The sequence below is a fragment of the Poecilia formosa genome, unplaced genomic scaffold (assembly GCF_000485575.1).
Source record: "Poecilia formosa unplaced genomic scaffold, Poecilia_formosa-5.1.2 Scaffold415, whole genome shotgun sequence".
In the NCBI taxonomy this organism is placed as follows: Eukaryota; Metazoa; Chordata; class Actinopteri; order Cyprinodontiformes; family Poeciliidae; genus Poecilia; species Poecilia formosa.
Genome location: NW_006800354.1, coordinates 177,471 through 191,794, shown reverse-complemented (window position 1 = coordinate 191,794; position 14,324 = coordinate 177,471). Strand labels below are relative to the sequence as shown.

Sequence of the window (14,324 nt, the reverse complement as noted above, 5' to 3'; positions counted from 1 at the left end):
AATACAGCCGAACCTGCTTCTGTTTCCCTTTCATCTTATTAACTCCTTGTGTGTGTTTTTTAAATATGAGCTGGCTTAAAGGTAAAACTAAACAAAGAGATGCACCGATAGATCAGCAAGAGATTTAAATCGGTTTTCCTTTGATCTGTAATCAGCAGGTCAATTAACAAAAAACCCCCCAGATCCTTCTTTTTCTAATAATTGCTAAATGGATCAGTACTAATGCTGCGTTCCAGTTCTGCTAGAGAATGGGAAATTCTGACTTCCTAGTCGGAAAAAAATCAACTGAATCGCCCCAGGTTACGACTCGAAAGGCCCGACTTCTTGTTTTAATACGGCCGCTCCTCGCCTCAGCAGAAATAAGCTGTTGTTGAAACAATGTTATTCCATAAGACGCACGTCTAAAACTCATGCTACATGTAGCGCCTGCAGCTCCAAGCCGAACAAATTAAAAGTGGTGTTTGTGTGTAGAAAATAAAGCTTAAAATGATGTTTCTTAGCCAGCTCCTTAACTAGAGTGTTATTACTTAGGGTTTGACGTCAAATCCAGGTAACTTCCCAGGTAACTGGAACGCAGCGTAAGAACCACCATGTTGATCAGAAGATAATCCATACACACTTTCATGCACATTACTGAGCTCATTAAATGTCAAATAAAAGTTATGGACACATACTTTGCTGCATAAATTAAGATACTTATGTAAATCCATTATTTTCTGCTACGTTTAATTCTTAGAATTAAAAAAAAAAAGTTGGCCTAAGTCTCAATCAGAGCTCAAAGAAAACCTGATCCCTATTACAAATCCAATATCTAAATTGAAATGATAAAAAAAAGGTCATCTCGGCTACATGGGAGCAGCTTCCCTCAGGCCTCCTTACCCACTGTCCTACTTCTGCAGCCCAGTACAAATAGAGCATGTGGCCCCCCCTCCTTCTCACCCTCACCAAAAAAAAAATATTGGGGCCTCCGACAGCCAGAGTCTGATCCAAACAAAACAAACGCACTCTGACGCACATTTGCATGCATGTGTGCTCTTCCCTCACAACCCAATTACAGTAGAAGCCCCGCACAGCACCTGCAGCACGTTATCCGCTGAGAACAATGGACTCCTCACTCTAATAAACAAGCGGGCTAAGCAGATTAGAGATGCACATGTGCGACAGGTGTGTTAATCCAGCAGCCGTCGGCTCCGGGAGAAACTCTGAGCCACAAAGAGTGATTGATTGAGCTTTTATTTATCACTGTTTGCAAAGTTTCAGAGCAATGTCATCAGATGGTCTCTGCTAAACAAGGCTTCCCTTTGTTTATTCAAATTTTTATTTATTTATTTTTTTGCATCAACTTTAACTTGTAGGTCTTCTGTGACATCAGAGCTTTGAGGTTTCTGCGCCAAACGCTCCAGGTAGGTGTGGAGTAACCGAATCAACATTTTTCCAAGAGGAATGGTCAAAGATCTCATCCTCTGTTTGAACCAGCCATGAAAAACATTTAAGTGTTACTCTCTTAGTGAAAAGAGGGGATTGTGTGAAGCATCGGGGGTCATTAGGGAATGAAATAGCCATTGATTTTAAAAAAATCAAACAAAATAATTATCCTATTTTCTCCTATTATTTTCTTTCTACATTTTTTTTCTAAGTTTGTCAGTATAAATTCTTGCACCTGCAGTAGGAGAAAGACATATTTTTTGAAGCGTTTTAAATAGTTTTCTATTGTTTTACCAGAGGTGCCAGTAAGTGTGGAGGGAGCAGAAACAACAACAAAAAAAATTCATCAGGTGGCGCTGTTCTCATGAATGCCATCAGTATTTTTAGCAGTAAGCAGATTGTAATCGGATAGCAAATAAATAAATAAAATAAATAAAATGGATGTTTGCTTTAGACATCCATTTTTTAAGGAAAACAATTAAGGGAACAACCATGATTAAGTGAAACAAAAAGGTTTTAAAAAATACGCTTGTAAAATGTTTTCTATGCTACAGACAACGCAGTGCGTTTTTAACGCTTGGTTTGTTTTATTGTTTCTAATACTGAACACAGTAAGTGTCAATACAGCGTCAGACCATCATGGTCTGCGTCGCTCACCTGGCGTCAGGCGAGTGCTGCGGGGCGGAGATGGTCGGCTCGCTGTCGTGTCTCTTCAGCTCCACCTCCACCGTGATGGTCTGCTGGTCCTCCTCGCGCACACGCAGCTCCTCCTGGGTCCTGAGGGCACGCAGGACAACACAGGAAATGAGACATGCACACAGATAAACACACGCAGCCACGTCTTGGCAACGGGGAAACAGGGAGCACCCTCGTAAACACACAGGCGCTCACATTTTCTCTGCACCTCTCCACCCACCGCACCCAGACACGTTTAACGCTGTGAAAACACGCGGCGCCAAAAAGCGCTCCGGCTTCGTAAAACTCACCTTCCGTCGTGGCTGAGAGACTGGGTGTGCCTCCTGAGGACAGACAAAACACTGTGAGCACGGGATTTAGAGGAAAACTAAAGCAACTGGCTGGAGCGTAGAACTAGAAAATAAAAACACTTTACCAAGCTGATGATCTTAGCAGATTTCTTCCATCTCTTCTTTTTTTTTTTTTAATCATTAACATAAATGTTTCAGGTCATCAATCAAAGACAACTTGAGTAAATAAAACAAGTGCATTTGAAACGATGATTTTATTAATACTACTTATGACAACATGACCTTAAAACTGATAGCTGGCCCAGTCTTCTTCAAGGCTTTTTTAGCATTAGCTCTCCCATTAAGCTCCTAGCAAGAAAACTAATGTTGCTGTGAATCATTTTGCCTTCCTACGTTTGATAATGACTTAGTTGTTGGTTCGCTGGAGTCCCAAAGCCACAGAAATGGGTTTGTGTCCGTTTCCAGACTGACAGATGTCAAAGTTGGTTTCTCAGCTTTCTGTGAATTTCTTTAGATTGCAGCAGAGTTTGTTCTTTTAGCCTACTTCATGTTGCCTGGCAGGCTCTAGTAAAGCCATTTGCTGTTTCTACAGGTCAGGCAATGATGAATGAAATCACAGTTCATTCATTATAATAAAAAGTTGGTTTGCACAGCTTATTTCACATATTAAATAAAAATGCTTTTGTTTTTTCTTTTTTTGCTTTTATATATCCTAAAAATGGGAAATCTACGAGGGAGTAAACTTTTCCATACACTGTGGTCACATTAGAAACTGCTGACATCACAACATACAGTTAAAGGTCAGTCTAAAGGACTTCAAATGACCTTTTAATATAAAAGAGGAAACAGCTTAGCAGGAGAATAAAGCAGAGTACATTTCTCTACCTCATTCGTTTTAAATCTATGAAAAAGAAATTTGTTCTCTGTCTGAAAGAGATTCATTTTGATAAACTATTACAGAGAAAAAGCAGCGAAAGTGTCTTTGACAATCCAAAATAAATATAATATTTGACACCTCTGGGACTCAGTATTTCATAAATCTTTTACGCACAAACACCTGATTAAATGTTTGAAGTAAATCGACTTATTTACAAGTTTCACTTGTTTAGTAGTTTTCCGATGCTTCTTCAGTCTGTGACTTTACTATCTTCAAATTCAACCAAATCGATATCAGAGCATGTATTAATCAATGATTAAAATCTGCATCGACTCTGTGGGTACTGTGAAGTCATTTGATCTACAACCAAACGTGTCTGGCTGGTGTTGCCGTCCGCTAAGGTGTACCTGTAGCGCGGATGCTCTGCCGTGTCAGACGGAGATCTTTCGGGGATGGACAAAGACGTTGTGGACGAAAGAGTGGTGGCGATCGACGCCGTGGTGGCCTCCTCAAACGACGGGGGAGTACACGGAAGAAGATCCGGTCGACCTGGTAGAGAAACGACACGGCTTGACGTACTGCGCTAAAAGCTTTTCTTCTCCAAAATCACAACTACAAACCAGGGATCTATATATATATATATATATATATATATATATATATATATATATATATATATATATATATATATATATATATATATATATATATATATATATATATATAAATGGTAATTGTTCTGAAATCAATGGATGTGATTGCAGCGTTTCATTAAAGAAAAACATATTTGTCCACGTAAAGTGTCTGTTGAAATGTTCCACAGTCATGAAACTGTGGAACATAAAAAAAGACATTTTAAACACAAACTCTGAAATATATTTTATCATCAAACTATTAGCAACATCCCGGACCCCTTTTATGTAAGGGAGCAGGTTGCTTTTTCCACTTTTAATTTTCCTGCACCAAACTACCTGCTTTCAGCAGGCGGTATTTGTTTTTTTTCTTTTTTCCAACTTAACCTGCCTAACGGTAAAACCTCTGATCTTAGAGAATATGAAGCTATTTGTTTTAAAAATACTGCACAAATATTGGACAATTTTACTAAAAATGCAGTCGTGATACATTATATTAAAACGTGGGCAAACAGCGCTGGTGCAGACAGAAGATATTTGCCCGGTAGTTATTTCAGGAGCAGGTGTGCTCAGCACTCACAAATGTCTTCGTGAGTATCGCAGGCACAACATTCACCTTCGTCCTCCAGCGTTGGGAAGCTGCGGGCTCCTCTCAGGTCGTAGATGTTCTCGTCCCTCTCAGTGGCGAGCTGGCTGGCGGACCACGCCGCACCAGGACCGGCGCATTTAGGCACCGACAACGACACGCGGCCCTTCTTAGACGGAGAGGACTTCAGAGCTGAGGCAAACGGCGCACAGAAAAGCAATCGGGACGCGTTAAATGATTTGTGATACGAAAAAAAAAACCCCCATCATTGCTGAGGTCTACATAAGCTAATATGACTAAAGTATTAGCCCGAAGTTAGCAAAAAAAAGAAGACTCCAACAGCTCAGAGAAACATCTTCTCTTTAAGTTGTGATAAAAACTTAAAATACGAACAATACACTGTAAAAACACACAAAACTCTCTCCCACTCTGAGCCACAAGCTCTCTCCCACTCTGAGCGTGGCTCAGAGTGGGAGAGAGTGGGAGGGAAGACCGATGAGTCGGTTTTCTTCATTTTGCAGAGATTTTGCAAAATCTCTGCAAAACAATTATTTTTGTTCAATTTCTAGTGCAGCTGAAATAAGACAAAACTAACTTACAACTTTTCAGCAAGAAATAGAAGCTTATCTTATGTCAACAATTCCATAATATTGATGAAAAAAAATGCTACTTGCATTGGCAGATTATTTCACTTACAACATGGAAAAATGTCTTATAAGTGAAATAATCTGCTCATAAGATAAGCTTCTATTTCCTGCTGAAAAGTTACTTTTAGATTAGGTTTGACTTATTTCATACGTACTGCAATATTTCCACTAGAAACTAGACCAAAAACACTTGGTAAGATTTTGTGCTTTTGTAGTGTAGAGGGATCAAAATGACATTTTTCCCCTTTACATTAAGCAGCGCCTCTCAAGGCTTTCACCTTCTGCATCAGATGTTCATATTAAGACACGGCAGGATTAAAAATAAAAAATAAAAAACAGCATGAGAAATCTGTGTGTTTCTGTGGGTCTTCCCGCACTCAGCTCCATCTGACTATTTAAAGGAGTGTCTGGGTGATGAAGTGAACTCACATGAGCTCTTCTTGAACACCGTGCTGCTCATGAACTTGAAGAACCTGTCGGCATAGAAACCCGGTCGGTGGACCGACACGGTGTCCTGAGGGAGAGATGGGGAGAGTTTATGAGACAAATGGTGCGTTAATAAAGTGATCAGATCCAGATTAAACCGCCTGTTTGTCCCTCTCCGTGCCCCATTTCGGTAATTTTTAATTTTTTTCCCCTCCGGGTCAAGCTGCTCTCCCCGAGCATCGCACACGGACACGTCTGCCACGGACGCTCCGAGACACCGTCAGACGAGGCAACAGACACTCTGCTTCATTATTTATGTATCAGCCCAGTGAGATAACACTGCCAACAGACTGACAGATGACACTCGGTGTTTGGTTTAGAGTAACAGAGCGCAGAAGGAGACCGAAGGAGACGGAGGAAGCGAGCGGGGAGAGAGAGAGAGAGAGAGAGAGAGAGAATCCGCGTTATTGGGTTTCTGCTTCAGCATCACTTTTACACAGCATGAGTAACGTCTTTTCCCACATTCATCAGCCGCGTGTAATATGAAGAAGGTCTGGAGCGTTCATCATAGTGACGCAGAGGGAGGCGGCTTGCTCTCCTACACGCGTCTTGTGAATTAGAGTGGCTCAGAGTGGGAGAGAGTGGGAGGGAAGACCGATGAGTCGGTTTGATCTCGAGCGCAGACTCGGGAGTGATGGAGAGCCTAAACCCGAGGGCTGGACGACGAGCAGAACATGAACACACGGGAAAACAAAATAGTCTGCCATCAAACTCATCTGCATGACTTGAACTACACGGTACACGTATTCAAAATTAACAGTTTCATTAAATGGACTCTGCAAATACACAAAATCTCAGCATTTGTCTAATTTCTACAGAAATTAGACAAAACTAACTTATAAGTAGCTTTTCAGCGAGATAAAAGGACCTTATTTTAAGTCAATCTGTCCTCAATGTTAATGAAAAAAAACAACTAATTATACTAATTATGTCATTTATAATGTGGGAAAATGTCGTCTTGTTATAAGTGAAGAAATCTACCAGTGGAACTAGTAATTTATCTTACTGTAAAGATAATCCTAACTTAGCTTTGTCTTATTTCAAGTGTCCTAAAATATTTCCACGCAAAACTAAACCAAAAGTACTTAAACTTTGTGTTTCTGCAATAGAGAGTTTGTTTTTTTTAGGTTGTTTTTAAGGGTTGCTAATCATTATTTGTGTCAATATCCACAGTTTTTTAGACCCATATTTCCAGACTTCTCGGTCCTCTTAGGATATTTTTGATGTATAAAGCTGAGTAGTAATTTCCACTGGACATCATTTACAGAGATCAGCCATAAAATCGCTGTCAGTAACATTAGGTGCATCTAACACGTTCATTTCAGTTAATTAATCACACAAATTGATTTTAATAGGCTAAAAATAATTAAAGTTAATTCATTTAATAAATCCTGAGCCGGAACATTTGTATTTTGTTGTATTTGTATTTGACGCCCTGGCAATGTCCATAAATGGTTAAGAAAGCCACTTCTTGGTTTACTTGGGGGTTCATTTTTGTTTCAGGAAAAACAATGTGATGGGATGCTTGGAAACAACATTGTTGTGTGCAAATTGTGCAAAAGGAGTTGGTGTATCTGACACATAAACGTCTGTGAGGACCTTATAAACTCACCCCATCATGAACCAAAGCCTTCCACGTGTGCTCCAGTTTCTTTATTAGTCTGGAGAAACAAAGCAGAGCAGAGGTTAGATGATGTTAAGCAGGTCTAATATGGGAAACTCACAAGCAAGCACTGAACATACAACGAGCCTGCAGGCCGAATGCAGTAAATGCGTGGCGTAAAGCGATCGCGTCTGAGAAAAGTCGGGGTAAGGCTCACTGATTTACGATTCAACTCGATTTCAAGGAGGGTCACCTGTAGGATTGCAGAATATCGATGATCCCGATGTAGAGAAGAAGCCTTTCTCCTTTTCCATTTACCGCTGGAATGCCACCCATCCTGGAATCAGACAGGAAGCAAGGCGGAAATGAAACGTCCCGTTGTTAAAAGCGTGAAAACAGATCTGGGTGGCGGTCAGACTGAGCGGCAGCCTCGGCTCTGTCAGTCTGCGTCAGGGCAGCTGCGGTACGCCTTGGTGCTCCCAAATCGGCTTTTAACTGCTGCGTTAAAACCCGGCTGAACGCAGCAAGTGCTTTCAAACGAAGGCTGGCCTACATCCTGGTTTGTACTGCTGAGAACAGATTGAATATATTTTTGCTGGACGCCTTTCAATTAACAAGGAAAACGTACAAAAAAAAACATTTGAAGTTTTGGAGCTGCAATCTCCTTCCAACAAAAATATTGGTCTAATTACAGTAGATCATGCTACTTCCGTTTTATTTTTTGTTGAGTGGGTCATTTTTTGTTGGTTTGTTTTGAATCATATTTTTGGTGATTTTAGTTTTTAAAAATTCTTTCTTTGGCTCACGAATACTTTTGAACTGATGATTTGCGAGGACGGCTCTGTAATTAGTTTGTCATAAAAATTTTAACCTGTAACAAAAACAAATTAATTATCTCCTTTTCACGCAGGAAATCACAGTCTTGATACCAACGCTCTACTTTATCTCTAGCACTGATGATAGAAAATGAAACTCAACTTTTTAAAAAATCATATGAAAAGATACAATTCCACAAGGTTTTCAGATTTTTCTTTTTGTTTTTAAACTATGGTTTTCTGATACCCTGGTATTTCAGAGTGCAAAGACGGCCATTTTGTCAGTGCGCCGGTCAGCCGGTTAAACTCACGTGTCGTCAGTGTCGATGGACCCTCCGCAGGCGGCGCCGCCCTGGATGGACTCCATGGCGGTGGAGTAGAGCGCCTTCTGCTGGGCCACGGGCCTCTTCTCGTCGCTGCCGCCCTGTGACCCCTCCATCTGCCTCTCCCTCTCCGCCTGGTCCATGTTGTGGACCCCGAGCAGCAAGCTGTAGTCCATGATCTTAAAGCTTTCCAGCACCTGAGCACAGAACAAATACGGACACATTTAAACGCGCAGCAGCTCACAAATATGCGACACCTAAACCTGAATAAAGGAATTGGGAAATAAAAAATAAAATAAAAAATTATTATAAAAATTTTGAAATATCAAACCAGGTAAAAGTTATTGTTTCACTGCAGACACATATATAATATCTGGGGTTGGAGGTTTTGAAAATTATTACAAGGAGGGGTACCAATAACTTTGCCGCTGGTGACTTTGTTTCAAACAATTATTTCCCAATAAGGGATGAATTTTCTGCAAAAGTGTTCAGAGTTAGATTGTGCTGCAGTAACAAAAGATTATTTCCATACACGCCGGTACCAGAGGCGATAATAAATATGTCTGCATCTGTATATGAAAAACAATCTTGCGCAGACACACAGAGCCAGTAAAGGTGGAGCTGATTTACTACCAAACACAGCGCTTTATAAAAAGTCCTGCTCAGAAAAGAGGCTCTGCTTAAAATAAAGTCTTCACCTCCTATGGATGAAAGCATGAAACACAAACATGTCTCTCACCAGACAGTCTCTCTGTAGAGTTTTAACCATGGCGTTGTACGTGTCCTGGTCCAGCATCAGTCCGTCCGGCATGTCCTGCATGAAGTCCAGGTCTTTGAACGTGGGCTTGGCCTTCTCCCTCTCCTTCTTGGATGCTCGCCTCTTGTAGGTGGAGCCCTTCAGGTCGTATTTGAGGTGCATGCGGACCACGCGGGGCAGCACGTTGTTCATGACCACCACGCGGATGTTCTTCCCGCCCGACTGGACGCAGTAGAGGCCGAAAAACTTGGGCAGCAGCGTACGGGGGTTCTGATTCAAGTTCTGAAGGAGAGCAGATCGGACAGGGGGAGGAAAACAACGGGCGACACCTTTGGTGTTAGAGGATAGGTGATGAGGAAGAGGAAATCTGCGAATAAATTAAAAAAAAAAAAATACTCCAAAAGAGGTCATTGTCTATTTGAAAGACCCATTTGTGCTGAGCAACAATGTAGGTGGAAAACAACTGCGCTTTAATTTTGAGGATGACTTTCAGATGAATTTGTTGAGTTTAATCATTTATTTCAAAATTTCTGATTTTATGCATATTTCCCCTCAGAACATACATACACATACACATACAGAACATACAACAAAAAGTTAAGTAAAGTTTATGGTAGGTGTTTCTACAGCTCTCAGGTTTTAATTACGGAAACTCCAAAAACAGCAGAGAAGGAAGGAAGGAAGGAATGAAAAAAGAAAGAAAAGAGGAAGGAAAGAAGGAATCAAAGTAGGGCTATACCTAAACACAGTTTGATTCTCTGCAGAAATTTAGCCTGACTGAACAAAAATAAAGTTCATGTTGTGACTTGAGATAATACTACGGCGTCACATTACTGCCAATACTCATAGCAACTCTCAGATCAGTTTTGGGGTAACCAAACATTTAAACAAGACCTTTGAATCTTCTTTTGATTTAGCTCCTCTTTTCACGCGATTCAGCCCGTTCTGTCGCCGCGGAGCGCTCGTCTCCTGTCTCCGACCAGCGCTGAATATTTCAGTAATCAGTCCACACAAATGAGGTTAGTTGGACCGGGCGCTCCGAAAAAAAAAAAACCTGCTTTGACCTTGGGAGCTGGGCCAGATCTGTCCCATTAGAGAAATGAGAGCTGGGAAAGAAAGCGAGAGCGCTGCTCCCATAAAGAGGCGCCGCGCGGCATTAAGGAGCGGAGAAGGAGAGGGAAGACGGAGATGTGGCTAAGAAGGCTGATCGCATGCTGAATGACCTTCGTCTCGTGGTAGGAATGGGTGGAAAGAGGCGTCACAATGATGGAGGGGATGAGAACACACGGGGGGAAAGAAAGGGCGTCCTCCGCCCTCAGCAACACACGACCCCTTCCTCCGATGTTAGGAGGGCAAGGGTGGTGACAAGCCGCCAGCGGAGACACGTGAGGAAGAGGAGGGTCGGAGGACCAGTCTCGGCGGAAAGACAGAGTGACAAAGCATGAGGACAGGGACACGAGGGAGCTACAGCAGGAGAGAGGATGGAAGGGACAAAACGAACACAGAGAAGCGGCTCCAGATCAGCTCCTTCTCCACGAAAACAGCAGTTTGCACATTTTTACTCTGATGTTTCTGCTGAAAGTCTGCAGCAAGTGTGTAAAACAGTCCGCCGTCCGCCCACGTGAGGGCGACTGCCCGTGCGCTCATTAAGCCGCCTCCTTACAACCCATTAGACCTGTGAAAGTGTTTCAGAGCTTGACCGCCATCATGGGAAGGTCACAGTGACCGTGCTGAGCCTCTAACATTTCCAACTGATTAGGCGTCACGTCGTTTCTTCTAGGGGTGAAATGGTTAATCGGGTTAATCGTGATGAACTAGTTTAGTAATCGATTAATCGTTAGCTGGAGGGTACAGACTTAGAAACAAAGGAGAGCTGTAATTAAGCCAAAACTGTACAAAATATATACACTTTACATTTTAAAAAAACAAAACCTTTGCAAAAATGTTCTATTCAAATTCTGTAAAAAAAAAAAAAAAATTCTATTAAGAATCTCTTGCAATCAAATTATTAATTGGTTACCCTCAAAAAATAATCACCAGATCAGCCGCAGACTGATTAAGACTCTGACATTAAGTCAAGCAGAAAGAGCTGAGGTCCTAAAACACCACAGAGGGGTAAAATTATTCCAACACTGGTTTTTGCCTGAGGCTGTCAGACATGAATAAACACCAGGCTGAGGGTTCAGGAACCCGAGAGGCTTAAAGCATCGCATGGACATACATGGAGCTGCTTCGTTCCAAAGCGGCTCGCGGACTCGGCCACTCCTGGTCAGAAGAGTCACGCTCTGTTAGGCTCGACTGGTGGACAGAACATCCGGCGAGAGCGAAACAGCAGCCAGTGGCTTACGAAACCGCCTGGCCGCGGGCCTCAGTCGGAGCTGATAAGAGCCTCTAATGTCTGTTTTGCATGAAAACCGACCGCAGGGACCTCCGGGTTCTTACATAAACCTCGGATCTAAACTGCATCATCGGCTAAGATGAAAGCACGAATGGTACACTGGAAAAACATTTGAACGTGGTTCAACTTGAAAATGAAATGCTGAATTTATTGTAATTCAGAAATTAAAGTTCATTAGGCACAGGGTCTAATCGTTGTGGTTTAAAGTTCTGATAGTTGGTTAATCTTAAATTGTGAGTTCATATAACTTAAAGCTGAGATTTAAACCAAATAATTGTTTCACATTATGAAAGGAAAATGTCCTCACCCAGCTGAACAAGAGCACAGTTCAGCATTATTTTCACTCACTGCTTGTTTTTAGCAGCTGTCTTAAATCCTTCATTGAAATTGCATGAGCGAAATTTCTGAGAATGAATTTTATTAAACATCAAACTGAATGCATCAACATTTATTTTTAACAATTAGTTGTCCTCAGCCAAAAAATAATAATAACTGCCTTAATAACACACAAAAAATGTAAGTTAATGTAAGTCACGGTGCAACTCAAGATGCAAAAACCTGCCGCTAAGCACCGTAGGAAATAGTTCTCACTCCTTCCTTTTCTTTTTAGTTTCTTTTTTAAGTGCTAACCGCAGCTTACTCAACTCTTGGAGGCAGCAAACAAGAAAAGGATAGAAAAAGGTGACAACCTACTACTGTAAGTTTATCTTTCACAAACTCACACGTATAAACTCAAAATCTAAAACTTGCACCTAAAACTAGCCGCAACTAAGTGTGGCTCAAATGTTTTACAGTGTATGCGTTCACCTTTACGCTGATGCTGCTTAGGAAACTTTGCTTTATTAACTGTAAGGTAAGGTAAAGGTAAGGCAATTTTATTTATATAGCACATTTTCAGCAACAAGGCAATTTCAAAGTGCTTGTCAAAGTGTAGAAAAACAGGCTTAGTGATATATGTGCTTAAATCAGCGAATCAGATGGACTTAATACCATGAAAAGTGTCTCATTTATTAGGAAAAAAATAATAAAAAATGCCACCAGGTAGGAATATTTCTTTTGACAACAGCGTTCTGAGATTTACCCCCACATCTGCATTTATCAAACTTTTCAGTCATTCCCATACGTGCGGCTGGACTTTGCTTACCATGTAGTATCCAGGCAGCAGCTTCTGTAAGAACTCAGCCTCCTTGTGCATCACGGTTTTGATGATGAACTCGTCGTCCTTCGTAAGGTAGAAGACGGAGCCGCTCGCTCCGGGGTTGGACAGCTCGATCAGGGGCTCGTTACAGAGGGAGTACTGCAGGGAGGCAGAAACCGGCCACACACTTAAAATAAATCACTGTTCATATTTAAAATTTTAATTCCAATTCTAAATTTCAAAAAAATAAAAATAAAAAAAATAAGGAAATTCTCCATAAAAGCAGCAAAAAGTCAAATTGAAACCTATTTATTTCTACTTAAAAGAATAACTTTAGGTAAGAAAGTACAAATGTGGACCAATGCTGTTTACCTACTGCTTTGCTCATCATATTGTGAACTTTATGCCTTCATATTTTCCTTTACTTTTTAAACGATCCAGGTACATTTTACCTGACTATTGGTACACAAATGTTTAAAACGCTGCACGTCTGGAGCTGCAGGAGGGGAAGGATTTGTAAAAAAAAAAAAAAACATAGGCCGATTTATCTTTCAAACTGTAACCGTCTGTTAATGTGGGAAAAAAGAGAAACCATGTTTCAATCAAGCCTGTGTCCAGTCCGTTGGATCTGCGCTGTTAGGCTGCAGACAAATGATGCACGAACAGAAAACATCGGCGGTCTGTCAACACGAGCTCAAAATCGCTCGGAGCTTCGGGCGAGTAAAGGTCAAAGTTGTCAACCAAGAGTCGGCGGAAGACAGAGGAAGCCTAACATGATGTTTATGTTACTGGGATTAAATGATGTTTAATAAGGACTCAGGAGATGAACCTGAACACACTTTGCTAGGGGATGATGCTGGTCCATCATTTTATGAAGACTATATTAATATGAACAACCTAAATATTTATGAGGATTCCACTGAGAAAGAGAAACCAACCAGAATCTATCGCCCTGAGAGCTAATTAGTTGAAATTCAGGAAAATACTGTAGTTGGTCACTTTAAAAATGACTTGCATAACCATAGCTTTAAACTAAAACTGTCGGACTGCATTAGCTCCTTTATTACCATAGAAGAATGTAAAAACATCTATTCCACATGCAGAATATGAAGCCTTGTTCTGCAGGGCCATACTTATCCTTTCCTGTTGGCATTTCAACAGCGTAGCTTGTCAGGCTTTACATTTGCTCCAATATTTTTCTTAAGACATCTGCTTTAATACTTTTGCTACGTATTGAAAGAGCATTTCCCCTTTGCTTTGGATCATGTATTTCTTGTTTTATATATTCATTTTTCATGATGAGGACAAAACTGAGTGCGCTTGACCTCATACTGTCGACGGACGGCATTGGTGCAACTCAGCCTGACAGTTTTAGAGCGAGAGGCATGACTGTGGATCTGTCAGAGACAGTAATAATGTGCAGGCCATCATCCTGCTCTGGGACACTCAAAATAATGCGCGTGCCAAAAGGTTGTCAGCTTTTAAACGGGAACGTCTAGCCCCGATACCTCACCGCGGACTAATTGGACGGTGCTGAGCTGCGGAAATACGCCGATAATGTCCGCCGGACCAACTTTAGAACCGATTAGGTGATACTGAACACCTGAACAACTGAAGCAGAACCACCAGACTGCTACACAGCTGTCTGCCA

At 41.3% G+C, this 14,324-nt stretch overlaps 1 protein-coding gene across 4 annotated transcripts in view; it reads right to left on the bottom strand.

Annotated features, from left to right (window-relative positions):
- Nucleotides 1–14,324, bottom strand: part of pip5k1ca (phosphatidylinositol-4-phosphate 5-kinase, type I, gamma a) — a 49,528-nt gene that overhangs the window by 12,460 nt on the left and 22,744 nt on the right. For all 4 annotated transcript variants that reach the window (XM_016663348.1, XM_016663345.1, XM_016663347.1 and 1 more), the window contains exons 6-15: nt 12,680–12,832; nt 9,120–9,419; nt 8,369–8,577; nt 7,496–7,579; nt 7,252–7,300; nt 5,583–5,667; nt 4,537–4,698; nt 3,696–3,837; nt 2,412–2,444; nt 2,083–2,202 (exon numbers count right to left, since the gene is read on the bottom strand). In XM_016663348.1, the coding sequence (XP_016518834.1) occupies nt 2,083–2,202; nt 2,412–2,444; nt 3,696–3,837; nt 4,537–4,698; nt 5,583–5,667; nt 7,252–7,300; nt 7,496–7,579; nt 8,369–8,577; nt 9,120–9,419; nt 12,680–12,832 (1,337 nt within the window). The remainder of the gene's footprint in view (nt 1–2,082; nt 2,203–2,411; nt 2,445–3,695; nt 3,838–4,536; nt 4,699–5,582; nt 5,668–7,251; nt 7,301–7,495; nt 7,580–8,368; nt 8,578–9,119; nt 9,420–12,679; nt 12,833–14,324) is intronic.